Source organism: Xiphophorus maculatus, chromosome 14, assembly GCF_002775205.1.
Source record: "Xiphophorus maculatus strain JP 163 A chromosome 14, X_maculatus-5.0-male, whole genome shotgun sequence".
In the NCBI taxonomy this organism is placed as follows: domain Eukaryota; kingdom Metazoa; phylum Chordata; class Actinopteri; order Cyprinodontiformes; family Poeciliidae; genus Xiphophorus; species Xiphophorus maculatus.
This window is the reverse complement of record NC_036456.1, coordinates 18,541,919-18,566,583: the sequence shown is the minus strand read 5'-3', so window position 1 is coordinate 18,566,583 and position 24,665 is coordinate 18,541,919. Positions and strand designations below refer to the sequence as shown.

The 24,665-nt window shown below is 38.5% G+C and overlaps 3 protein-coding genes across 12 annotated transcripts in view; 2 read left to right on the top strand and 1 right to left on the bottom strand.

The window, feature by feature from the left end:
- Positions 1 to 1,291: 1,291 nt before the first annotated feature.
- On the bottom strand, positions 1,292 to 8,846 carry cct7 (chaperonin containing TCP1 subunit 7). Its single transcript, XM_005799601.2, has 12 exons — positions 8,771 to 8,846; positions 8,064 to 8,147; positions 7,090 to 7,159; positions 6,901 to 7,007; positions 6,643 to 6,821; positions 5,665 to 5,836; positions 4,363 to 4,527; positions 4,090 to 4,278; positions 3,927 to 4,024; positions 3,661 to 3,793; positions 2,961 to 3,167; positions 1,292 to 1,956 (listed from the first exon to the last, which is right to left on the bottom strand). The coding sequence occupies exons 1-12, from the start codon at positions 8,774 to 8,776 to the stop codon at positions 1,726 to 1,728; spliced, it is 1,641 nt and encodes a 546-aa protein (XP_005799658.2). The 5' UTR covers positions 8,777 to 8,846; the 3' UTR covers positions 1,292 to 1,725.
- A 488-nt stretch (positions 8,847 to 9,334) lies between these two features.
- Positions 9,335 to 15,916, top strand: LOC102221299 (tip elongation aberrant protein 1-like). The gene is made up of 13 exons (XM_023345885.1): positions 9,335 to 9,581; positions 9,763 to 9,924; positions 10,239 to 10,320; positions 10,416 to 10,466; positions 10,862 to 11,087; positions 11,247 to 11,324; positions 11,899 to 12,030; positions 12,119 to 12,306; positions 13,518 to 13,714; positions 13,804 to 13,898; positions 13,989 to 14,043; positions 14,175 to 14,272; positions 15,342 to 15,916. Exons 1-13 carry the CDS (start codon positions 9,520 to 9,522, stop codon positions 15,560 to 15,562), a joined length of 1,647 nt encoding a protein of 548 aa, XP_023201653.1. The 5' UTR covers positions 9,335 to 9,519; the 3' UTR covers positions 15,563 to 15,916.
- A 3,642-nt stretch (positions 15,917 to 19,558) lies between these two features.
- The window catches only part of mark2 (microtubule affinity regulating kinase 2), a 65,727-nt gene continuing 60,620 nt past the window's right edge, over positions 19,559 to 24,665 (top strand). For 5 of the 10 annotated variants that reach the window (XM_023346535.1, XM_023346540.1, XM_023346536.1 and 2 more), the window contains exons 1-2: positions 19,560 to 19,830; positions 20,134 to 20,791. In XM_023346535.1, coding sequence (XP_023202303.1) covers positions 20,741 to 20,791 — 51 coding nt within the window. In that variant the 5' untranslated portion in view covers positions 19,560 to 19,830; positions 20,134 to 20,740. Of the gene's footprint in view, positions 19,879 to 19,918; positions 20,792 to 24,665 lie in introns of those variants that run through there. The other 5 variants (XM_023346542.1, XM_023346541.1, XM_023346543.1 and 2 more) reach the window with 4 other exon arrangements.

The window sequence follows — 24,665 nt, the reverse complement described above, 5'->3', positions numbered from 1 at the left end:
TAGTATATAATGAGATAGATGAGATTAAAAACATTGTCACAATATATTTTGAATGATTACACAACTGAATGGTTAGGACAATTTTTTATTACTTATTTTTTTTAAATAGAGGTAATTTGTGAAAGGCTGCACATTTAGACATATCAGTGTCATGCCTTATTGATCACATTTATTCATTTTATGAATAATGATATTTATTATGTATCATTTGTTTGACTGAAATAAATATATTTAAAAAGTTCAGTCCATGTTGGTTCTGAACCATAATTAATTGGTTCCGTCCAGTATAAATTGTAAGATAAGAGATAAAATTTATTGTCATTGTCATCAACAGATTACGAGATTGAGATTTGCTCGACTCGTGTTAAGATGCAGGTTATGTGTATAAACATAATATACAAAGATAAAGAAATAAATAGTCCTGTGACAGACTTCCCCCGATTGCTTAACCAATGGCCAGTAAATTTTGTCGGTTGTAGGTGTTTTTAACCGAGCAGAGTGGAAAAGACAAACTTCGAGTCGGTGAGCACAAAGCCGCTGCGTCTACGCGCGCCGCCATTTACCTTATGTTTCTTTACTTTGTATTGGCTTCCATTCATTTGTATTTCTGAAACTCTGACCTTTACCCTGAGCCTGACCCCTGACCTAACGCAAGGCAGATTTATTTCTACAGCACATTTTCAGCAGCAAGGCAACTCAAAGTGTTTTACAGGATCGGGAGGAGAAACAACCAGCAACGTGAACTCAGATAAACGTTGGGTTGCTGTGGCGATGTAAGAGGAAAAAGAATAAAGATAAAACCCCAGATGTCTGTCTTTACACATCCAGAATGAGAGAGAGCATGTCTGGTTCTGGTTCTGGGGATCAGAGTAAATTGATCTCAACCCTTTGAAAAAGATATGAAAAGCACTTAAAAGTAAGGTTTGTGCCAATGAGCTATTGGAATAATTATTTTTCCCACTTGCAAAAGAATCAAAATATCATAAAAGTAAAAGAAATTTATAGGGAAAAAAGTAACAATTGTTTTAGTAATTAAGTATTCTGATGAAGCATATAAAAGAAATTGCCACATTCTCCAGATTTTTCATTTGACCCCTATGTGGTTCCAAGAGGAAGTTTGGGGTCTAAAGGAAGAGCATTGTGACCAGAACCACCTCAGTGGACTACATTAAATAAGGGGAAGAAATAAAATTTTATACCAAAGCTGCTCATTATTTAAAATACTAACACCACTAAAATAATTCTGTAGTGTTTTTAAAACCACTTTGAACATAAACACCAGGAATAAGTGTTTGATTTCAGCCGTGAATTTATTGATAACAATGGTCCAATAAATAGCTTCACATAGATGGTTTCAGAACTGCTCAACATCCATTCAGTGCTTTTTTCGCCTCCCACTTCAAATAACAGCTTTCCTTATTAACAAAACAAGGCTAAATGTTACAGACTCTATCAGGTCACAGAGAAAAGACCAGCCCGTTTCAGGAAAAAAATGAAAAGATAAAAAGCTGCTGTCATTCTGCTTGTACTGGCTACAGGAAGAGAATATGAAATGCTTTAGTTTGCTGGTCAGAAACTACAAGACAAGAGAGATTTTTTTTTTTTTTTAGCAGAATGTCCAAAGAATCTGGGTTGAAAACATTGAAAATCTCCCCCAGAAACTAAAGCAGCCTCCAGAAATTCTTCCTCCTGCATCTGGATTATTTTTTCTGTGGATGGGTTTAGTTAGTGAGCGTGGGGTCTGCCGCGACCTCTGCCCCTGCCGGCGCCACCTGGAGGTCCGTCCATGCTGCTGCGGGGGTTCTTGATCGTCTCGTCGACCGACAGGATGAGGCAGGCCGCCTCCGACGCCGCTGTCAGGGCGTTGATCTTCACGATGGACGGCTCCCAGACGCAGGCGATGAAGTTGTCGGTGATGTCCTCGCTGGTGATGTCCACGCCAAACCAGAGGCCGCCCTGCAGTGACAGAAAAATTAATGCAGCTGTTGGAAAAACCATAACCAAGCGCAGAAATGTATATTTTGATAAGTTTTTTTCTACAACAGTGTTGGAGCTATACTAAGAAAAGTTAAAAAAAAAAACAAACAACAAAAATAAAGTCATAAAATGACAACAAATTCATATTACAAGAAGTTGTATGAGAATAAAGTTATAATATTACAAGAATAGAGACATACAATTACGAGAAGTCACACGACAAAGTTTAAATGAGAAAGAATAAACTTGTATGACAATGAAGTCATAATATTATGAGAATAAAGTTGCAATACGATGACTTTCTTCTCGTATCATTTAAACTTTATTCTTGTTTGACTCCATTCTCGTAGTATTTTTCTTTGTCGTAATTTTAATAACTGATAGTCTTGTAAACTTGGTTTAATTGGGGATCAAAATTGCGACATTTGCTACATTTTCAGTTGGTGCAGTTCACTTTCACACTGCTCTGTCAAAAAAAGCAAACTAATTGAAAAACCTGTTCCCCTCCTCACCAGTGGTGGCACTGCACCAAGAACTACTGAAGGAAATGACAGAAATCTCTGAAGAAGACACTGGTTAACGTTCGCTCTTCATGAAATGTAAACAAATTGCATCAGATTTTAGTGGTTGTGGGATTTCTCTTTTGTCTTTGCTACGGCCCGTCCCTCCCTCTAGCGCTAGATTAGCGGGTTTGTTTTGATTGTATTTACCCACAATGCCCTGCGCTTTAGTCATTTCCTGCATTAGGAGCGGTCTCCAGTCCACTTGGTATTTCACATATGCATTCAAACTGAGCCACAGTTAAAAACCTCAAACTGATCCGAGTTCAAGGTTTTTAAACGGACCAGTTAGTTTTTTCGGTCCACAGAGATCAATTACGCATTCACACCTCCACAAATGAACTGGACTTTCTAGAGAAACAAACTAGAGTTTGATTAGAGCGGACTAAACAGGGCCTTCAATCTTAAAGCTTCGTTTCCTACCTGCGCATGCTTTGCTCGCAGCTTGTTGAGGATGTTGGTGGCGTCGAAGCCGGCGTTGTCGCACAGCTGTCGGGGGATGACCTCCAGGGCCTTGGCGTACGCTCCGATCAGCAGCTGCTGCTTCCCGGGAATGGTTCTGGAGTAATCCCGGAGGTACTTGGACAGCTCCATCTCTATGGCTCCTCCACCTGCGACGATGGAGTCATTCTGGAAAGAGACGACACGCGACATGTTCATCTACATCTGGATACAGTCAGATCATGAGGATATTGCTGCAGCTCTTCACCAACTTTATACATCTACAGTAACTTATTATTCCCAATTATCCTTTGCTAAACATCTCAGGAGTAAAGAGGTCTGAACATAAAAGCACAACACACTTTTCAGACATTGGTCAGCACTGGAGACAAATAAAATGAATTATTTAGTCTTTGTAAACAAAATTTCTCTTCAAGAAAAGATTTAGTTGAGACCAAAGCACAAGACTTTAGACTTTAGTCATCCTCTTTTTGGTAGAACGAGAAAAACGATAAATGATGCAAATGGAAATTATTTAGCTTATTTTAATTTATCATGTTATCAATTGATTAATTGCAACAGGCCTGGAAGGACCAGACATGATCTTTGCAGCATGTAAACAACCTGATCTCTAAAGTGAACCACTACCAGTCATAGACGAGCTCCAAATAGAGAACCGAACCTTGATGGCTCTGCGGACGATCATGATGGCGTCGTGCAGCGATCGCTCCGTCTCCTCTGTGAACTGCTCCGCTCCGCCTCTCAGGATGATGGTGCACGTCTTCGCCTTCGGGCAGCCCTTAAAGAAGTTGTACCTGCGGATAAAAAGAAGAAATGTTACCCAGGTCGCCACTTCCTTACAGACTCAAAACAATCACCAGACTGAACATTTCTAGAACCAAGTCCTTCAAATCAATGAAAAAACCACCAGCAGGAAATCTCTCTCACCTGTCTCCTCCCACCTGCACCTCCTCAAACAGCTCGCACTGCCCCAGAACGTCGTCCGTCAGCGCGCTGACCGACGTCTGGATGGATCCTCCACAGGCCTGCAACACAAACCAGTTAGAGATCCTTTGGTTCAGACCAGCCGGTTCAATCTGCCCAGTCTCACCATCATGGTCCTCTTCAGGTCCTCCTCTTGCACCCTGCCGGCACAGAACAGGTCTCTGTCGGCGAAGTACTGCGTGGCCACGTCCCCGATGGGCAACTTGGACAGAACCACCTTGGCTCCTGATTGGTAGATCTTCTCCAGCTTGTCGTACAGGATGTTCCACTCTGCGTCCACAATGGCCTGGTAGTCCTGTGGGGGAACGTTGCAGACGTCATGCGAAAGACCAAAAAGAAATACTGATTTAAGGAGTTTAATGCTGAGACAAAGGCCGACCTCCACTGATTTCACGCGGACTTCGGCGTTGTCCTTCTCGGCCTTCAGCTCCAGCTCCACGTTGAGCAGCGCGATCTTTGGGTTGTCGTAGCGTTTGGGCTGCATCTCGAAGCCGGCGTAGGAGAACGTCTTCTTGAACGCAACACCAGACACCAACTGGGAATCCTGAACAGAGAATTTCGTACAGAATTTAATTTCACAACTAACATTTAATCCAGGGTTCGCACATTTATCCCATAATAAGATTCAAGCACCTTTCAAAAATTTTCAAGGTAAGTTTTTAGACTTTTCCAGCACCATACACTGGAAATAAAAGCAATACAAAAAAAAAGTCAACTTTAATTCACAATTATGATAATTATGATGACTGTGAACCTCTGGAGATGATGATGCAAAGAAGGATTTTACATAAAATCAAGAATCAAATTATGGACCATCATCTTCATGACACTGTCTTACAAAAACAGAGTGTCTTCAGTCAGAGGCTTTGTCAAATTCGCTGTGATACAGACTTCTACAGGACACCTTTCCTGCCCACATCCATCACCATGACTGAGGAAATTTAAATTAATTTAATATACAACAACATTTAATTTCCTTTGGAATCAGTAAAGTATTTTTTGATTGAATTTAATCATTTATTATTGTAATTGTTAATGTCTTGTGGTAGTATCTACATTCTGCAGCAGGGACAAACTGAATTAAAATATAATATTTTGAAAATTTTCTCTCACACTGCATCTAAACCTAACTGGTCTGAGAACAAAACATTATTTAACAACAAATCCCCTAATTTCAATAATGTTTAACGTACAAAATATAAGATGACCTTTATTTCAATTACACATATCAATAATGAGTCATGAGGATTAATAAATATTCATTATATTGAAAGAATTCTAACAAACTGTGTTAAGGTAAATTACCTTCCTGATCAAATTAAATGCTTAAACACAATAAACAAAGAAGGCTACAAAAGTATCTAAAAAAATACTTCATTCTATGTTTTGTGGCATTTAGCAAATATAAATAATTTTGGTAATTGTAACTAAGCTGAAAGAAGAGAAGTTTAGTCTGATTTAACTTCAGACATTACGAAAAAAAAAAAATGTTTTTTTGGTGTATGAAAACATCTGGTTTCAACTATACCAAATGTATCCTTTTAATCAGACATTAGATCACACTTTATTATGAAAAAATGTAGTTTCAATATTAAGCACTTTCCAAAACTTGAAAACACCTCAATGAAATTGAAGCAGCGATAAGGAACCAGACATCTGAAACTGAACGGCGAGCACCAACCTCCAGGGCGCCTCCCTGCACCTTCTTGATGCCGATCATCTTGAGAGACAGCAGCTCATCCAGAGACATAACGGCGTCCACCACCATCTTGGAGAAGAAGCCCTTCTCACCGGCGATCAGCTTGGAGTTCAGCGCTGTGGCGGCACATTTCTCCAGCAGCTGCCTCTGCTCCCTGAGAAAGTTTAGAAAACATTTACAACTAAACCAAACAGGAGAAGGGGATTTACTTAGTTTAAGAGCCATTAATACGGTTTCTGCAGGTGTCAGACATTTTTTAAATACCATTATGAATGACATTTAAGATCTGTATCACAACAGAAATATGCAAAAGAGTAGTGCCAAGGTTTTGGAATGAATGTAACATCGTACAGACGTGAACCAGCGTCGAAGATAAACGCTTAATATCCATGATAGACACAGAAAAGTCATCTTGCTAGCAACAGTATATTAGCAGCTAGTTAGCAGTAGCCTCAAAAGCCTTGAATCATAGAACACAATGAATATGTCTGCAGGCGACTCAAACTTTTGCCTGACGGAAAAGTCTCAAGAAAAATAAAGTATATGCACTATACAAGAGTAAATAAAAAAATTAAGACAAATTTAGGACTTTTCTAAGGCCAACTTGTAGGTTTTTGAATTGATTTCAGCCATTTTAAGGCCTTAATTTTAGATACGTGAATTTAAGACTTTTAAGGATGTGAGGACATAACAAAGCTAGCTAGCAATGGTATATTAGCAGCTAGGAGCTATAGCCTCAACTGCCTCGTATCACAGAAAGAAGTGCATACCTATTCAAATTTTTACAAAACAGTAAAGTCCCATGAAAAAAACCCAACATAAAATAAATTAGATAAAATAGTTCTGCTACAACAAAATTTAAGAAATTTTTTTTCAATTAATTTAAGACTTTTTTTGAGGGGTAATTTTCAATCTCTGAATAGAAGAGGGGATCCGCGGACACCCTGTTTAAAGACTCACTGTTTGTCGTCTTTCTTCACAGAGACAGCGATCTCCTTGATCTTGCTAACAGCGAGGTTGGTGGCAGTGCGGAACGCTCTGATGATGGTCTGAGGATGGAGACCCTCCTCCACATACGGCTTCAGCTGCTTCAGGAACTCGGCGGCGAGAAGGGTGACGGATGTGGTACCGTCTCCAACCTGGAGGAGGATTCGGCGGAAACAGAAAAATTAAACTTCATCCAACTTTAAATGTGAAATCTGCCGACCTGGAACTCACCTCGGCATCCTGGGAGCGGGCGATGTCCACCAGCGTCTTGGCTGCAGGGTGAACCACATCCAGAAGTTTCAGTATGGTGGCGCCGTCGTTGGAGATCGTGGCTTTACCTGGAAGAACAGACACATTTTTAAAAACTATAATAAAACCACAAGAGACTGAGCCAAAATAACTAATTTCATCTGTTCTCACCTCTTCCATCCACCATCAGCTTGTCCATCCCCCGGGGCCCGAGGGTGGTCCTGACAGCCTCAGAAATCACCTGCAGGATGAAACATCACCACTATGATTAAGATGGAAGTCACTTTAAATCTCACATTACTTTAATAGTTTCTTTTGACACCTAAAACTTAGTTCCAAACACAAATAGTGAATGGAAGTAGTTGAAAATCCCACTTTAACACATTTCCTTGTTTTTCTGACAGCGACTTCTATTTTCTTAAAAGGCCTAAGCTTGATTACACCTTTCACAAATAAATTATATTAATGTCATTACACAGACAGTAGACAGGATATTTTATCAGATAACTTGTTTGATTTAACTAAATTATTGTAGATTTAAAAATGTTGGTGAAACAACATCAGTTATTGATTCAATGTTTCAGAAACAATGTTTAGAGCGGAATTAACCACACACTGTCTGAATGTATCACTTAATTTATGCCAAATTGAAACAATTTATGGAGTTTTCAGCATCATGTTACGTCAAGGTTTTATGTCTTTAAAGTGGTAAAAACTCTTCATCTGCCAAAATTTAAAGTTAGTTTAATGAGAAAAAGACATTTTTGGGGGTAAGGGGTTTAGGTTGCTGCACACTGCCGACCGGCAAATTTAAAGGATTCTTACATATTTTCATCACTTAAATAAACGGGAAAAAAAGAAGTGAAAACTACTTTGAAATCTAGCAGATGTTTGAAATGTTATAACACTTTAGTAGCTTTAACAATACAGAGATTCAGTTGTTTTAGCCAGTTGGTATAATTGCTACTAACAAAAACCACTAATAGCTCTTGTCATTTTTTGTGTGTATGTAAATGCATTAATACTTTTACTCAAGACCACCAAACCATGTCTACCTGGACCGTTGTTATAAACAAACAACAATAAGAGGCTACATTTCGTAAATAATGAAGGATAGGACAGAACAGGTGAAGTCTTCCACTCACCTGGCAGGCATTGATGTTACTGATGAGCTGGGGAATGCCCTGGGATGAGTCTGTCCCCTCTTTCAGCAGGATAACAGGTGTGGGCTGCAGGAAAAAAAGCCAGAAAAATCAAGTATCAGATAACTGACAACATAAAAGTAAAACTGGGAAAGAAGGGTGTTGAGTTTAGCTCATGTGATGCAGCTGATTTCCTGTCTGTTCATAACATTTACAGCTATGTAAACACCAGCTGGTTCCTTTGATAATTTGATTTGGTCAAACTTGCAACTTAAATATGCCTTACAAAGGCAATCGGACAAAAGGGGGAACTCCTACGTAGAGCATCTTATATCAAAGAATTAGATGCAAAGTTTAAAAAGAACAAAAAAAAAGCAAAAATAATAAAACTAACCTTTCCACAATGTGAAAAACTTGCAAAACGTGAGACAAACTGTGTTCGGTTATATTTATAAATCCGTTTATTTGCAACAAGCTAACGGACATCGCCATTCGCATCACATACGCCCATTGATTGCAGGATGCTAACACCTTCGGGGCTAACAATAACATCTTAATTTAAGTAATTTCAATATAATAGTAGCTTTGCAGCACATCTAATTGTCAGTCACATCTAATTAGAACACCTCCGACGTTAATGACGGCTGATAAATTAAAGGATGGACACGGATTATGATTTGATTTCGGGGCTTCAATGCTAACTCACTCACCATCATCTTCGCAGTTCTTTCGAGAAGCTTTCACCGGCATCCGATCCCACAATGCTTTGCGACCGTTACGTTTGTTTGGGGCTTCGTTCAAGAGCAGGGTTATAATTTACAGCCCTAACATGAATTACATTGTGAATGACATTTATATTTGCACCACACTCGCTGATACTCTGTAAAATAACACATTAAGGCAAATCGAGACATCATATAGTCACTGTTGGGGGCAAGCCATTGAACACGTTTCTTTAAAATAACTTAAAACTCCCACAGATTTGTATTGCGGCAACAGTTATTCTTTCATACTCGGTAGAGGGTAGTTTATTTACAAACTATTTTAATTTAATCTTTTTTTTAATTGGTGATAAAATTAAATAGGATCATTCCTTACAGTCTCATTTCCCACTTTTAAAATAGCAGCAAACTGTAATAAACACAGTTTTGTAATGCTTTTGAACATATCCCGTGGTCGCGGAAGCAGGGTGTGGAGCTCAACCCGCAGTGAGCTCGATATAAGGATAAGGATATGTGGCGGTGGGCGGATCACTTGCTGACATAGGGCTTGGCATCGCCGCCGCCTCCTGGAAGGATACGCTTAACAACAAACCAAGCGCAACACATGCATTGGGCTGGAAATAGCGCGGAGTTTAGAAGCTGTAGACACAGCAGTGGCGGGAGAAGCCCAAACTACATTGTGTTTTAACATTTTAAATTGTGCTAAAGTTAAAAAGGAATTGAGGGAGGATTTCAAGATGGATGAGTTCGGAGTTTATGCTGTTTTTGGGGTAAACGGACCGCCTCAAAGGCTGTTGAGGTAAGAAAAGATCTTCCACGGGAGTTATTTAACAGCTGGCTGTTACTGTGGGTTTTTATTGTTCCTTATTTGTACCCATAGGTTTCTTTTTTTTGTTGGGAAAACATAAATCTGTTTTTTGTTTTGTTGGGAAGTAAAAGCTCAGTTTTTGCATTTATTTTACTTGTCTTTTTGTTGTCAGAGCGGAGGGGTCGTGCAGAGTGTCTGCTGCAGTTCCGCCATCTGTCCGCCAGGTGGTGCTGTTTAGCAGCGGACCGTGGGGGGAAAGGATCTGCCTCAACGCGGAGCTCATCAACGCTGATCAGATTCCCATCACTATTGGAAAACTGACCCCTTATAACAAGTAGGTACACTTTGTACATTTGCTCTGTTACTAAGAAATGGAAAATATGTTTTTAATGGGTAGTTTCGATTTTCCTAGATCAATTAAAAACAAAAACTAAAAAGTCAGAAATTTGATACACATGTAGAGTATTTGTGATATGGTTTAATGTCACAACAGCAGCTTATATCAGTTTAAAATTGTTAGCTTTTCTACATGTTAGAGATTTAAGAGCTTTTCAAATGTAATGTTTGCCTGACCTGGACAAGAATGAATTCATGCCACATGTTTTGTGTTTTTCCTTTTCTATTTTTTTATTAAAATCACATATTTAGGTGTCTCTCCTGGGAGCAGTGGGAAGAAGAAACCTGGACAGATGTCGTCACACTTAATGTTTCTCTGGAGGGAGGAAACCTAGTAACACACATTTAATCTTTCACAAGCGTTTAGAGGGGGAGGATGTCTTTAATCTATGACGGACTAACCAAACTTTTGTTTGTATTTCTTTTCAGACAAACTCACAACCAGAGATGATCATAGCTGTGAATGAATACACACCAAAGGTAGTTTATTTATCATTCACTCAGAGCAGATCAGCTTGAAATAATGCATAAATCAGCTTTTTGGTGGTTTATCTATGCCTTGCTATATTTTTCAATATGAACTAAAAACTCCAGAAGGAATGCCTCAAATATTTTGGAACATGAAGCAAGTAGCAAACCTGAAATTATCTCATTTTGTGCGATTTTTCATTTTTTAAATTCAGTTTAAACCTTCATTCTGCTATCTGTGTGTTGTTGTCAATAAAAGTATTTTAGTTTAAAAATTTTTCAACTCAACTTTTAAGGAAGGTGGAGAGGAAAAAAAAATGTAATTATGGTATTTTAACACAGGTGTGTGCACTCTTTACTTTCCTGGTAGTCATGTTTAGTTTGTCTCATAAACACTGTCGCATCAGAATCCGACAGCTCCCCTCGCAGACCGAGAGCTCAGCGGCAAGAGAAAGAGAGAGCGATCGGCCGAGGAAGACGATGGCGACAGGATGTCAAAGACGAGAGGAGAAGAAAACATTTGTCCAAATGGAGTTAAGGAGAAGGCGACGCCTGTTCGAAAAGGCAAAAGTCAAGTCAAAAGTCAGAAACTGTTTGGTACCGGAGCAGACGCCTCCGAGGTGAAGGCAGCAGGTGAGGAAGGAAGAGTTTTCTCATCGTTATTTACATCTAGGAGGAAGATTTTTAGGATAGTACAGTAGAACGCAGTCATTAGATGTTTGGGTTGCTCGATACGAAGGTGTAAAGTCAGGCTTGTCTCTCCTTTCTGCTTCTCTTTGTCGTCTTTTCCAGCTAATGAACCAGGAGTGACGCCTCCTCAGAACGCAGCCAGGATGAAGAGTCGGCAGACCAAGACTCCCACACAGACATGTGCGTTTATTTACACAACACATAAGATGTACATGAGCGAAGGTTGAGACCAGAAGATTTTTATGTAAAATCTGGTATTTCATACTTTAATAAGGTTCCTTTGAAAGAGAAACAGACCCACAGCATCACAGACCCTCCACCATACTAAACAATGAGCATTAGCTGTGAGCTGCCAACGTTAGTTTCAGCTCCAGGGGTTTAAAACTTTTTATAATTATAGCTCTTATTGTAGATGATGACATAATCAGGTGACATAGCAAGAAATAACAATCAGGCAAAAGAAAATGTTTCCAAATAGTTTTCCTTCGATGTGAAACTTATGAAGCTTTAACAGAAACTGCAGGTGCTGGTGAATTTTTGGTTAAAACATGTTTGTTCTTCATTTAGAGAATCCAGAAATTTTACTTAAGAGTTGCAGTACGTTATAATGAAATTACTCAAGTAAAGTAAAAAACTACAGCGTACTAGCAATAATCCTAAAAGTAATTTTAAAAAAAGCTACTCAAGTAAATGTAACTAGTTACTACCAACTCTGTATATCACACTTCATTATGAGTTCTTCCTCCGCCCACAGCCTCTCTGGTCGGCCCGTCGGGACGCTGGGGTCAGACTTTATGTCCCATCGACGCTCAGACGGCCATTTTAATTGGCGGTCAGGGAGCCAGGATGCAGTTCTGCAAAGACCCGATGTGGAAACTCTGCACAGGTTCGCTCCACGCTGCCCTGCGTTTGGAAATGCCTCTTTGAGTCCGAATGTTTTCGACGGGTATTAAAACTGTCTCTCCATGCAACAGAGGATTTGTCCTGGGTGGCTGCGGAGACTCTGGCGGAGGGCCCCACCCCCGAGGCCCGAATCGGCCACTCGGCCATCTTTGACCCCGACTCCAAACGGATCTTTGTGTTCGGAGGCTCCAAGAACAAGAAGTGGTTCAACGACGTCCACATCCTGGACACGCAGAGCTGGAGGTGGACCATGGTGGAGGCGAGTAAAGCATACACACAAAAAGTATTCAGACCACTTTAACACTTCTACGTTTTCTCACAACCACAAATTTGCATTTTCAAAATGTCTGAAAACTGTGGCATCCCCACATCATTACGCTGCCACCACTAAGCTCCACAGTGGATGTAGTGGCATTAGGTTCCACACAGGTGGATTTAATTGAAGGTTTTTATTTAGGGAAAGCTAATTAGCAGCTGAAAATGCTTGAATCTCAATTAGGTGCTTTCAAGGTTTGGAAAGTTCTTGATTTCGGTATAAAGTCATTGAAAGTTCTTAACAGAAACGACAGATAAAATGGATACTGAAGTCTCAAGCTTAGCTGAAACCAAACCACCAGACTGAAGACTTTTGTCATCTAATTTTTGGTAGTAAGAGAGATTGAGCTTGTTTTAATTTATCATGCGATTAATTGATTTATTGCTTATTGGGTTAGTTGCTAAGTCAAGTTTATTTGTATCGTACATTTCACAACAGGGCATTTCAAAGTGCTTTACATCATAAAAAAAGAAAGATACAAAGTCCTGCCACTGAGTCACCAATTCAAACATTACATTTTGCCATTGTCACACATCAAATTGTTGATTAATGTTTCATTGATTATGTATAAAAAGCAGCTCTAAACAGCTGGATTTTTAGGTTGGATTAGAAGGAAGTCAGTGTTTCAGCTGTTTTGTAGTTTTCTGGAAGTTTGTTCCAGATTTGTGGTGCATAGAAGCTGAATGCTGTTTCTCCTCGTTTGGTTCTGGTTCTGGTTCTGGGGATGCAGAGCAGAACCAGAACCAGAAGACCTGAGAGGTCTGGAAGGTTGATACAACAGCAGCAGATCTTTAATGTATTGTGGTGCTAAGCCTTTCAGTGATTTATAAACTAACAACAGTATTTTAAAGTCTATTCTCTAGGGAGCCAGTGGAAGGACTGTAGAACTGAGTGATGTGCTCTAACTTCCTAGTTTTAGTCAGAACACCAGCAGCAGCATTCTGGATCAGCTGCAGCTGAAAGATTGATTTTTTTTTTTTTTTTTTTAGACACTGCTGCAGTAATCAATGCGACCAAAGATAATATGGACAAGTTTCTCTAGATCTTGCTGAGACATTAGTCCTCTAATCCTGGAAATGTACCCCCAGCTGATAGAAGGCCGAAGGTCAGGGTTGATCACTACACCCAGAATTCACTGGGATCTTGTTTTCCAGGCCCAGGGAAAGGTTCCCCCTCTGGCCTACCACAGCTGCAGCATGTTCCGTGGGGAGCTGTTCGTTCTGGGCGGCGTGTTTCCTCGGCCCAACCCGGAGCCCGACGGCTGCAGCGACTCTTTGTACATCTTCAATCCCCACCTCTCCATCTGGTACCAGCCCATCGTCACGGGAGACAAACCCTCTCCCCGATCAGGGTATCAGAACTCAACCCAAACATCCGTTCAAACATGTTTTAGTCTCAAACTCGACTCTTTAGCTGCTTCTGTGTTTTGTTTCCTTCCAGCCACTCGGCCTGTGTGATGCAGGAACGGTACATCTATGTGTTTGGGGGATGGGACACTCCGGTCTGCTACAATGACATGTTCATGCTGGACCTCGGTGAGGCTCATGGCAACAGAACCGAATCTCACTGGGTCTGAATATATATCAAGCTAAAAATTCTGCATTTTTTTTAATTTTTTTATTAAGGACTAATGGAGTTTTCTGTTGTGAAAACGTCAGGAAAAGCTCCGTCTCCTCGAAGGTACACACACAAAAGTTAAATTTAAATCTTATTATTGTTGTTTTTGTTGGGATAGTTTAAACAAACATGCAGAAAAAAAAAGTTTTGGGAGGATTTTAAGTCAAGAAGATGAACATCTGTGTCTGTTGCAGCTGGCATGGCAGTGCAGTTCTCTCAGAAACCAAATTCCTGATCCACGGCGGCTACAACGGAAACAACGCCCTCAGTGACACCTTCGTTTTCGATATAGGTGAGAAGCAGATTAAAAGACAGTTACTTGACTGAAATACTTGAATTTGAAGCTCTAGCTGGGCTTTCAATCATATATAGGTCTACAACTAGCGATTATTCTGACGATAAAAAATTACCACATTCTACATACTTTTTATTTTATCATTTAAGTCTTTTTTATGCAATACTAGATATAAATTCAAGGATGAAAATAAAGACATTCAATTTCTAAACCTATGCTACTTGAGAAGTTTTGGCTAAAGTATATCTTTAGACAGAGGTTGTTTTTTTTAATCCTAAATGCAAAATGTATACATATTTTGTACAATTTTGGCTTAATTAAAGCTCTGAATATGTTGATTTTTCAGTCTGTATACTCCAATTAGCAATTAATCAATTACTAAATTAGTTGATGATGATTTCAGTAATTGATTAATCACGATTAATCCAATTAATCGTTTAGCCCTAATCGGAAACATTGTGGTTGGGTTTAATTAGTCATATGAATGACCAGGCCAAAATAAATAAATTTATCATAAATCCCAGCCTTTGTTCAGAACATACAGTCCAGAAGCCGAACTATTGCGAGGATGAGTAAATTTCCTCCAAAAGATTATGTTGAGATTACACCCCGAGGGTTTTATAGAAAAAACTTGGACATTTCAGAATTGGAAAAGTCTGAAGTGTGCCAGAGAAAAACATCTAATTTGTTTTTATATTGAGCTCAGAAATTTGCTAGAAAAAAGCAAAAGAATTTCAGAGTTTCAATCAACTTTGCCAGAAAAACATTCCTAGAAAAAACAGAGAAATTTCTGAGTTTCAAATGGTGAAAATTATTTATTTGTGAAACTTGTGTTTTTCTTAGAAAATTTCTGAGATTAATCTCAAAATTTGAGTTTTTTTCTAGCACATTTTTGACTTTTAAAGCTCAGAAATGTCTGAGTTTTGTGGTGGAAATTTTACTCCCTGTTTTTCTATCTTAAATGACCCTAATCCACTATAGCAAGTAGCCTGGCTAGTTTATTTAAAAATAAGTAAAAAAAAGAAGCATTTTGTCACAGTTCTGATGTGCGGTTCTCATCTCTCAGACACAAGCAGTTGGACCGAGCTGAAGCTAGCTCAGCTCTCCCTGCCGAGGGCGGGGCATTCCATCGTCACCATGGAAACGCCCGATCACCATGGTTACTCGGAGGACTCCTCGGTCTCCGCCGGAAGAACTCTGCTGGTGTTCGGAGGCGGAGACAACGAGGGGACGTTTTTCTCCGACGTGACGAGCGTTTCCGTCGAGGAGCTGCTGGCCGCGGCGTAAAGAGCTAGCCTTTTAGCTCCACCCGCTAGAACACCGGCTCTACGTCGTTTACGTTCCGGGAATTTTATATCTTCGCGATTAAAGTTGAGGTATCTGCTGTTGAAGTGTATATTGTGAGTTTAGTGGAGAGATTTATTTTTATTTTTATGTGTGTTGTCTTATCTATAAACAAAACCGCATTAAGAGTCAAACTACTGCTTATTTTTTTAAATAAAAAAATCATAATCATTTATTAGGCTTTTAAATGTGTATTGAGAAAATATTTTGTATATATGTTTAAAACTTATCTTTGGGAAAATTTGCTTTATTTTCTTGTCTTTTTATTGTGTTATAAATAAACCATTCTTTCATCAATTTCAGGGTTTGTATTTAAACTACTTTATATATTTAGATACTCATCTGTTAGCTTCTGTTTATACTTAATAAACATTTATCGGTTAAATTTGTTCTTTTCATGCCTTTAATTTTTGTTTTTCATAAATCTTCATTCAGTGGGTCAACTTTGAGAGGCTAATCTAAATCTGCATCGCCTGGTTTTCATAGAAAAACGTATTTGTTAATTTACAACAATATTCTATTCAACTATCATTTTAGTGTTTAAAAATATTTTTATTCCTCTTGTTTTTTAGGTACGGCATTATCTCTCTCCCCTGCTTTCTGTCGCACAGATTTAAAGAGGAATGGCAAAATAATGTTGATTAGCATTGCACAAGGTGGCTATGTACAAATGCATGCTACACCTTTCAGAATTTTATTTGAACAACATTTAGAAAGTCGCACTTGCCGTTCACCTAACAGTTTGACCGACACAAAGTGGTGCATATCAGGGAGAATCCCAGTGAAATACATTGACGTTTGTGGTTGTAATGTGAGAAATTTCAAACGCTATCCTTTTTTTTTACTTACTAGGTGATAGAAATAATCTTGCCTTTAACAGGTTCTAAAAATATGTACATATAACCTTAATTTTTTATATCAGATTCCACACCTTTTTTTAAATTTAAATTTATTACCAACACTGTTCTGCTAATGTCAGTAAAAGTCAAATTAAGATTATCTCTCCCTCACAGACTGTGCATGACATTTCTCACTGATTCCCTCCACGCTTTATCAGTTCCTAACAGCTGGATTGTCTATGCTCTGCTGCCTGTAAATCACATTTGAAACTGTATTAGAGAGAATTATGATAAATCTCCTTTTTGATGATTACCAGTCCGCTGAGTTACGGAAACTCAAAAAACTGGAAACACTGATAAGATATCAAATACCTGATGATCTGTGCAGCTTGCTAGGTTTGATGGAACATATTATCAAATACATATGATGTTTAATGGATAGATTATTTGGGAACTTAAACTGACACTGAAAATATACTAGATAGATAGATCGATAGGATCAATTGTAATATTCCAACAGCCTGCAGATGGCGACATTTGTCACTTTTTCCTCCTCCACAAACGATTGACGTCCACTTAAAAACTGCGCTAACAAATTGTTACATCTTTCTAAAAATATATACATGGTTTTATGTTATAATAAAAGCTTAATAGAGTACTTTAATGGCACACCTATCCGTGAGTATCCTCCCACCACACGTGGAAGGTGATTTGTTCCCCTTGATTCATCGGGAAATCCTGCCAGTTGGATTCCCTCCCAGTCGTTTTGAACCGGTCTCTCAGAGCCCTTCATTTCCTGGATTCGTCTTTTATTTTCTGCCTGTTACATCCTCTTATTGTGTGACTATTTGCGACTCTGCAGATCTCCCAGCTGACAGATCGTGCATCCTTTTTCGTTTTCTTTTCATGGGGGAGACCACATTATGCGAGGCAGCCTACTGTTGTTGCTTAGTAACTTGAAAATATCTGAGGCTGCAGTCTGTATTTCACAATTACACATAGAAACAACAGAGGGTATTTACATTTACAACGGATTTTTAGAGCAGAGGGCCCATAATTTGACTGAATTGGAGCTAGAAAGTGTCCAAATGTGCAACAACGAATTAACAACCCCCGTATCCATTGATCGGAAACAATAATTCACTAACATAAATAAGTGTAAATCACTGATATAGTTTACTGCAACATCCCCATGAGGCACAATAACTATTTTATCAATGCATTTGATCAAATTTGCTATAAATTTGTTGCAATTAGTTTACCTTTGTTCCTCTATTATCTGTGAAGAACTTTGAACTACGGTGTAATGACACAACACAGTTAAACATCCTTGCCCTACATGCTTTTTTAAAAATGTAATTATTTCAACTGTGTTGAGATTGTTTATTCATTTATTTTTGCTTTGGTTGATGGCACCAATTCTGACAACTATTTTACTTATATTGTATTCAGCAGTTTCTAATATTAGGATTTCTGGGGCTGTAGTTTATATTAGCAACTAAAACTACTACAAAAGTAAAGTTTCACCAGCAATGAGTCATGAGCTGCCAAGATTTGTGAAATATTAAACTTTGTCATAAGCTAGAGCAATAACACTATGGTATTGATGTACACAATGGAAGTATTTTATAGCAGAATAAATATGTTTTGTGTTCCTGCTTCCCTACAAGCTAGCATTAGCATTAGCATTACAGTAGATGCTACAGTAGCTAGTAGGAACTTAGAAAAGTGTCCATTGAAGCTCCCAAGAACCTTTTAGCTTTTTGCCATGATCCAACCATTTAGGCAGATAATTATTGTGAGGATTTTCAGTAGTTTCTAATATTGTCACTCAGGAAGTAGTTTCAAAATTAGCAATACAGTAGTCACAGTGAAAAAGGTTTACCTAGTAATGATGCATAATGTGTGATGCCAGTTTTTGTGAAATATGAAACTCTGCATTCAGCTAAAGCCACAGCAAGACGTCAACAGACATGTGAGGAGGTCAAAATGCTCTGCATCATAAAATACAGTAAAATAAATTATGAAACAAGCAATAAACATTACATTTTGTCAAATGATTCATCCAAATCATCAAGAATAATCATCATAAAATATGCATCAAATATATTAATCAATGTCTTAGTTGTTTTTAACAACATTTCCCCCCTTTTTAACATATAGCACATATTTATTTCCTGCACAAGAACTAATATTTGGTGCACAGCACATATATAATTATTTCTGAACATTACAATGTTTTTTTTTTACATAAATGTGGCTTAAAGTTTGTCTCCTCAATCATGTAGTTTATTTGTATTATAGATTTAAATTAGCTAAATACTACCAATAAGCTTCACACTTTATCCATAAAAGTTAATAAAGTATTAGATATGGAGATACAAAAGTAAGATCTATTAAGGCTTCATCACCTACTTTAGTTGAAAGGTAAAGAAAAAAGACAGAACAACTCAGTGGAGTGTGCTTTCAGAGGTAAATGAGTCCATAGAGCTGGAGTAAATACAATGCAAAAGTTCACTTTTATTATTGTCTGTATTCATCTAGATCTGATCCAAAATCAATCACCAAAAATAAACACAATTTTTTTGAAAAACAATGAAGGGGCAGAGCAGACTATACTTCTTGAGGAAGCTTAGATGTAAATGTTTTCTACCATCATTTGTTAGGGGCAGCAGCATCAGTAAGTGACCTAAAAAGGCTCAACAACCTGATTAAAAAGGTTGGTTTTGTTCTGGAAAATCTAGAGATAATAGTACATAAAATCCAGAAAATTATTGAGAACCCTGAGCATCCTTTTCACAAGACCATTGTACAAGAACAGAGTGTCTTCAGTCAGAGGCTTCCTCAGATATGTTGTAATACAGACTGCTACAGGATACCCTTTCTCTTCATAACCATCAACATCGCAAATTCCTCGAGGAATCTTGGATGGCATGAGTTACAACAACACCTAACTTCCCTTTGGAATCAATGAAGTATTTTTGAATAGAGTTGAGGCGTCTGAGTCGGATCCCGGAAAGGAGTCGGAATTCCCATCTCCGGGCGGTCAGTCGTTCAGCAGTGAAAATTCGGAAAAAATCGAGCAAAGCCGAACACAGAACTCCCTCCCTCTTAGTCGTGGTGCAAGCAGCCATGTTGCTGTTATTGGCTTGTTCCGGTATCAGGGCAGGATAGACCGCATTCGGGGCGCAGCTCCTCGCCTTTCTACCCCCCCTCCTCCTGCCGCCCGTAACACACACACCCCTCCTAAAGAAGAAAGCCCCACTTTGCCCTATAATGGATTCAACAACTTGATGATTCCTCCTCCTTCAGTCGGCGCACCGACAGGACGAGCTGCTGCTGCTATATCGCCACACTGCAGTGCAGCACTCGGTGAGCGACCTTATTCCAATCACGCAGCGCGAGAAAGAGAAATCGCCGGTAATTTGCGTGGATTTGGGATTAATTTGTTTTTTCTTTTTTTTTTTTTTTTTTTTGCGGGTCGCCCTTTTGGCAGTCAGCGCCACTGCGGTCTGTCGCTGGGTGATAGAAGCTAACTAGCTAAGCTTTGCCTTGAAAGAGACGTTGAAATAGCGATTTTGGCTAACAGTTAGCCAACGCAACATACTCTATTCGGCGTTTCTCACCTGCAATGTCTCTATTTGACAAAGTTTTACCTTTCCTGTCTCCTTTCAGGAATCTTCTGAGTGGGATATTTTGACTTTGTCCTGTCAGAGTCGGGAATAACTTTTGGCCTGAAAGTTTTTGGACCTCGGACCTGATATCGAAGCTTAAAGGAAACATCTGTTGGCACGAGAGGGACGCTGTAACGCCGTCGAGGAGTACTGTGAAGTTAGCTTTGGATGAAAACAAAATTTTTCATGAAGATTTAAGTTGCCTTGTCCCCATTTGGCTCAACCGTTGCTCAACTTTTTCCTTCCAAGCTAGCACAACACGCTAGCTGTCCCACAAGCGTACCCATTCTGCAAACTCCTCTGCTTTCCATTTCTAAATGTTTTTTTTGGACCTGAATGCTTTTAAAGCCAAACAGCAAAGTTGAGGGGGGGAAACAGAAGCTTTTTCGCACGGTTGTTGCCCGTTGACAAACATGGGACACGCAGCAGCTACAAGCTAGTCGCTAGCTCGCAGGCTAATTCTACTAACTAGCCGCTGATGTGGGATTCAACTTGTTGATTCAACGGGGGACATCTGTTGGAAGTTTCCCTCCACCATTAGCTACAAGGGGTTTTAAATGATCAACAGACGCTGATCGATCGGCGTTTCTTCACGGTTTTCTCCAGAAATGTCAACAAGGCCCTCACAGGGGCAAGTCATTGAGATTTCAACAGCACAGGTAAGACGACTCTCCTGAATAGTGTCATAAATGACTGATTTCTCAGTCCTTTTGCTCTGCCTTTGTTGTCTTTTGCCACACAACAGTGATTCACCAGCGCGCCTACGCAATTATGCTGGATTTCCCACTCCTTGCAGCAGGGCAGAGCAGATTTAGGTATCTGTTTAGTCTGTGTTTCCAGGCAGGTCTTCCTTTTTGACTTTCTGCCACCTCAACCTGTTTTAGCATAGACAATTTAACATGATTGTTAATGTATTTGTCATTGCAAATGACCAGAAACGCATAGCATAGGTATGTTGGCAAAAACTAGTCAAAGAATCCATTTGAGATGGTGAATAAAATTGGTGTTGTAAGAAATAATATTGGAGTTTGGGGCAATTCATGTCCCAAATGTTAATGCTAAAACCAAAACCGCGTGACTTAACATTGGCTGGAATAACCTTGACTGAAAATACATTATTGATAATAAAATTTTCTTCATTTTAAACAACTTGATAACTTGCGTTATAAGTAGAGGTGACCCGATAAATCAACAAAGATTTCTTAAATTTGGTAGAGCGATGACATCCACTGATGCTATCTTACCTTTGCAAAGGTCTAAAAAATCATCTGCTGTTCCCTTAAGTAACTTTGTTGCTATATTTAGCGACTTTTTAGACAAAAAAAGGAAGTATTGACCAAAATCAAAATCGTCAGGGTTTTTAAAGATCGGTGACGGGGTATAAAACTGCAATCGGTGCACCGCGATGTTACCTTCATTAATGCAATGACTGCAACGCTTTCAGTTTCCAACTATGTTTTTATTGAATGTAGATATTACCAAGCTGCAATACAGACACTTTATTTCACTTTAAGAAAAACTAGAATAAAAATAGTCATTATTGTTCCACAGTGGAGAAATTTAGGCGTAATAGCGGCAGAAAAATATGTACGTTCACACAGTAAGAATCAGAAAACCTGAAGTCGCCATCTTTCTGACCATAAGTGTTTGGCAACAACTATATTAGTTTAATAAGATACCAAGCAGATAAATGTTGCTGAGCACTGCCTGTCTTCTGGCTGAATGGAAGCTACAAAGCGTCTCTAGTCGCTTTCAAGAGACGCGGAAGGGCTCATCCGTCTGGAAGTATTTGTGGACTCAAAAAACACAAACAGTCACGATGTGAAAGCTTAAGGAGTGCCGTCACTCCTGCTGAGACAATGATGTTAGTTACAGCCTGTTTGGATGCTAGCTGGCTAGCGTAGCAGAAAACCTGAATAATGAACCAGCCAATATGACCTAGATACTCTACAAAGAGCAAAAGGACAGAAAGTTGTACTATTCTGCATAATTAGCGCTTTAGAAGTACCTGTAAATTTAGCGGATGGTGTTTTTTTGTGTGTTTTTCTTCTTATGTATCAAACTGTCAGCAAATAAATAGGTAGCAATAAGAAATGTTAAAAAGATCATGTTTCTTCTGGAGCAGATGTGGTATTCGTTGCCCACATTAGATTATGTTTTGAATTGTTATCTATAATCTTTTGTAGTTCCTATATGGGGCATGTCTTGGTGTGGAAACAATCATTTGAATTTGGTGAAATGTGCGTTCTTGTAGAGGGGAAATAAAGGCCAAAACATTACCTTTTCAGATACAGACGCTGTTATTTGCCATTCAAAATGGTAATACGTCGGTGAAGTAGTTTCATACTGAAGAAATCAGTTTGCGTATTGTTTGCACAGGGCTGTGTTGACTCAGGAAAGCTAAATATTTCCCAGCAGGAAGTCTGTTGTGACGGTGGATCATTAACAATAGGAAGAAGCTTTTAGTGATTACGGTGCAAGTACAAACTTCCAATTAAACTTCAGTTCCTATCTACTATATACTGAGTTTTGTTTAAAATCTACCAAAAGGTTTCGTCATGTTGGATTTCAAGTGACGCCTTGAGGTTGGGGAGAGGCACAACCGTCATTTCAAGGCTTATTCAGGTGCAGGAAGTGATTATAAACACTGCAACAATACACATCACCATGTGATGTCAAACAATGCTCCATTATCTCTTCTTAAGCTAAGAGGTTCCTAAATACACTGGAATAATCACTTGGTGCTTTGCAAAGGATTTGAACAACGGGAAACAAATTGTTTTGTTGGAAGAATAAAGGTTTGTTAAGCTGTGCACCTAAAATACTTTTAAGTTGTCATTTATTGTGAATGGGCATTATATAAAGAAATCGCATTGATTGAGATGTTTCATGGTTTTACGGTTATAAATTTAACTCTAAATGACTTTAAAAACATCTGCTGAGAGATTACAATGAACTTTATTTTTGGAAATGTTATCGGAAACATCTCAGGAAGAATGTATTTACCACTTCTGGTAGAAAAAGATAACACAAATTAATCTTTTAGGTTTTCTACTTTCTCTACTGAAAAGCAGAGCTCAGGTATGTGGGCTCTTATCAGCCAATAGGAAGGCTTCTCGATGGCGGACACCTGAGGGTTCAGAGGTTTTTGCTCCGTCTAAAAAAAAAACCAGGCCGCTGTCAGACGTTATCTGTTCATACCCTGATCTCACTCCATGAGTCAACCTGAGTGTGTTGGCACATTAAACAGCACAGATCATTACCTCCAGTGTTCTGTAAAAGGAAAAGCATGTTGACCACATGTAGGTGAGGGTACGACCGCACGCGCTCTGAGAGATGCGCACCTCCATATTTAGCTGCATCACAAAGACTAATTGTATTCATCTAAGAAAACATTATTTATGTTTATGAAAGATAATGTTGCATTGCATGTAAATCTATAGATCTTTCGGATAACATCTTGTAAATTGTTTAAAAACAACAATGTGTTGGTCATCTTGATAAATCTTTTAAGTATATTAAAACCAAAACTCTCTTTGAAAATTAGCTGCAATTCCATAGCAGTTTCTCAGCTTTTTCACAAAATTATTTTAAACAATATACAATACATGCGAGATGTAAAATTTGGGGTTTTTAAGAATCTGGAATCAAGTGAGAAATCCTTTCATAGTTTTAATAAACTAAGTACACTCCAAGTACTTTGGAGTGTACTTGGATAGAAGTTTCTTTTGTTCTCTTATTGACTATAACAGCAGCTAAATCTTTTCGGTTTAATGTTTAAACATTACAATGCATTTCCTTAACTTGTTTCCGACAGCTGTGTGTTCAAACTGAACCTTGTATTGTTTTGGCATCACACTTTTATAGACTGGTACTACTTCCATTTGCTATATTGATAAATCCAGTAAATTGTATTGTTAAGCATTGTTTAGGGTTACTGGTCACTCCATTTTTTTTTCTTTTTAGCATAATTTACAGTCGCAGCATTAGTGTACGTGAGCCAATCAAACAAGAAATGTATTTATCTTTTTTAATTTCATATTTTTAAATTTCTAATTTTCAAACATACAATTTTAGAAATGATATAAATGTTTTTACAGATAAAAATATATCTAAATAAATAAATTAAGTGAAAAACAATTTTTAAATAAATTAAACATTTAAATAAAATGTTTTATTTTTAAATAACATTTCTATTAAAAATTAAACATGTAATTGAACATTTTCAAATAATAACAACAAAGATTTTTCTAAGATATAAAAATTTGTACATTTGCTTTTTCACAAGGAAATCTTATAAACAAAAATACTCTTAATGTTCACCTCTCTCTGGTGCTCAGCAGCTTTTCCTTTCAGGCCTGATGAAGAGCTGACTAAACTAAAATAGAAATATTCATGAAGCTGTGCATTAAATATCTGCCTTGACGCTAAATGCCAGTGCTTTAACAGACGGATGAGGCCATTAATGTTGCATTTTTCTCGTCTGTACCAAGCGAGAGCGGTTACTGGCCGGATGAAGGCTGATAACCGTCC

Coding starts and splice junctions, on each gene's coding strand:
- cct7 (XM_005799601.2), bottom strand. Junction 4,025..4,089: donor ACCTGAAGAGGACCATGATG/GTGAGACTGGGC, acceptor TTTGTGTTGCAG/GCCTGTGGAGGATCCATCCA. Junction 3,794..3,926: donor GTGCAGGTGGGAGGAGACAG/GTGAGAGAGATT, acceptor TTTTATCCGCAG/GTACAACTTCTTTAAGGGCT.
- LOC102221299 (XM_023345885.1), top strand. CDS start 9,520: ATGGATGAGTTCGGAGTTTATGCTGTTTTTGGGGTAAACGGACCGCCT. Junction 10,467..10,861: donor TGAATGAATACACACCAAAG/GTAGTTTATTTA, acceptor CTGTCGCATCAG/AATCCGACAGCTCCCCTCGC. Junction 12,031..12,118: donor GATGTGGAAACTCTGCACAG/GTTCGCTCCACG, acceptor TCCATGCAACAG/AGGATTTGTCCTGGGTGGCT.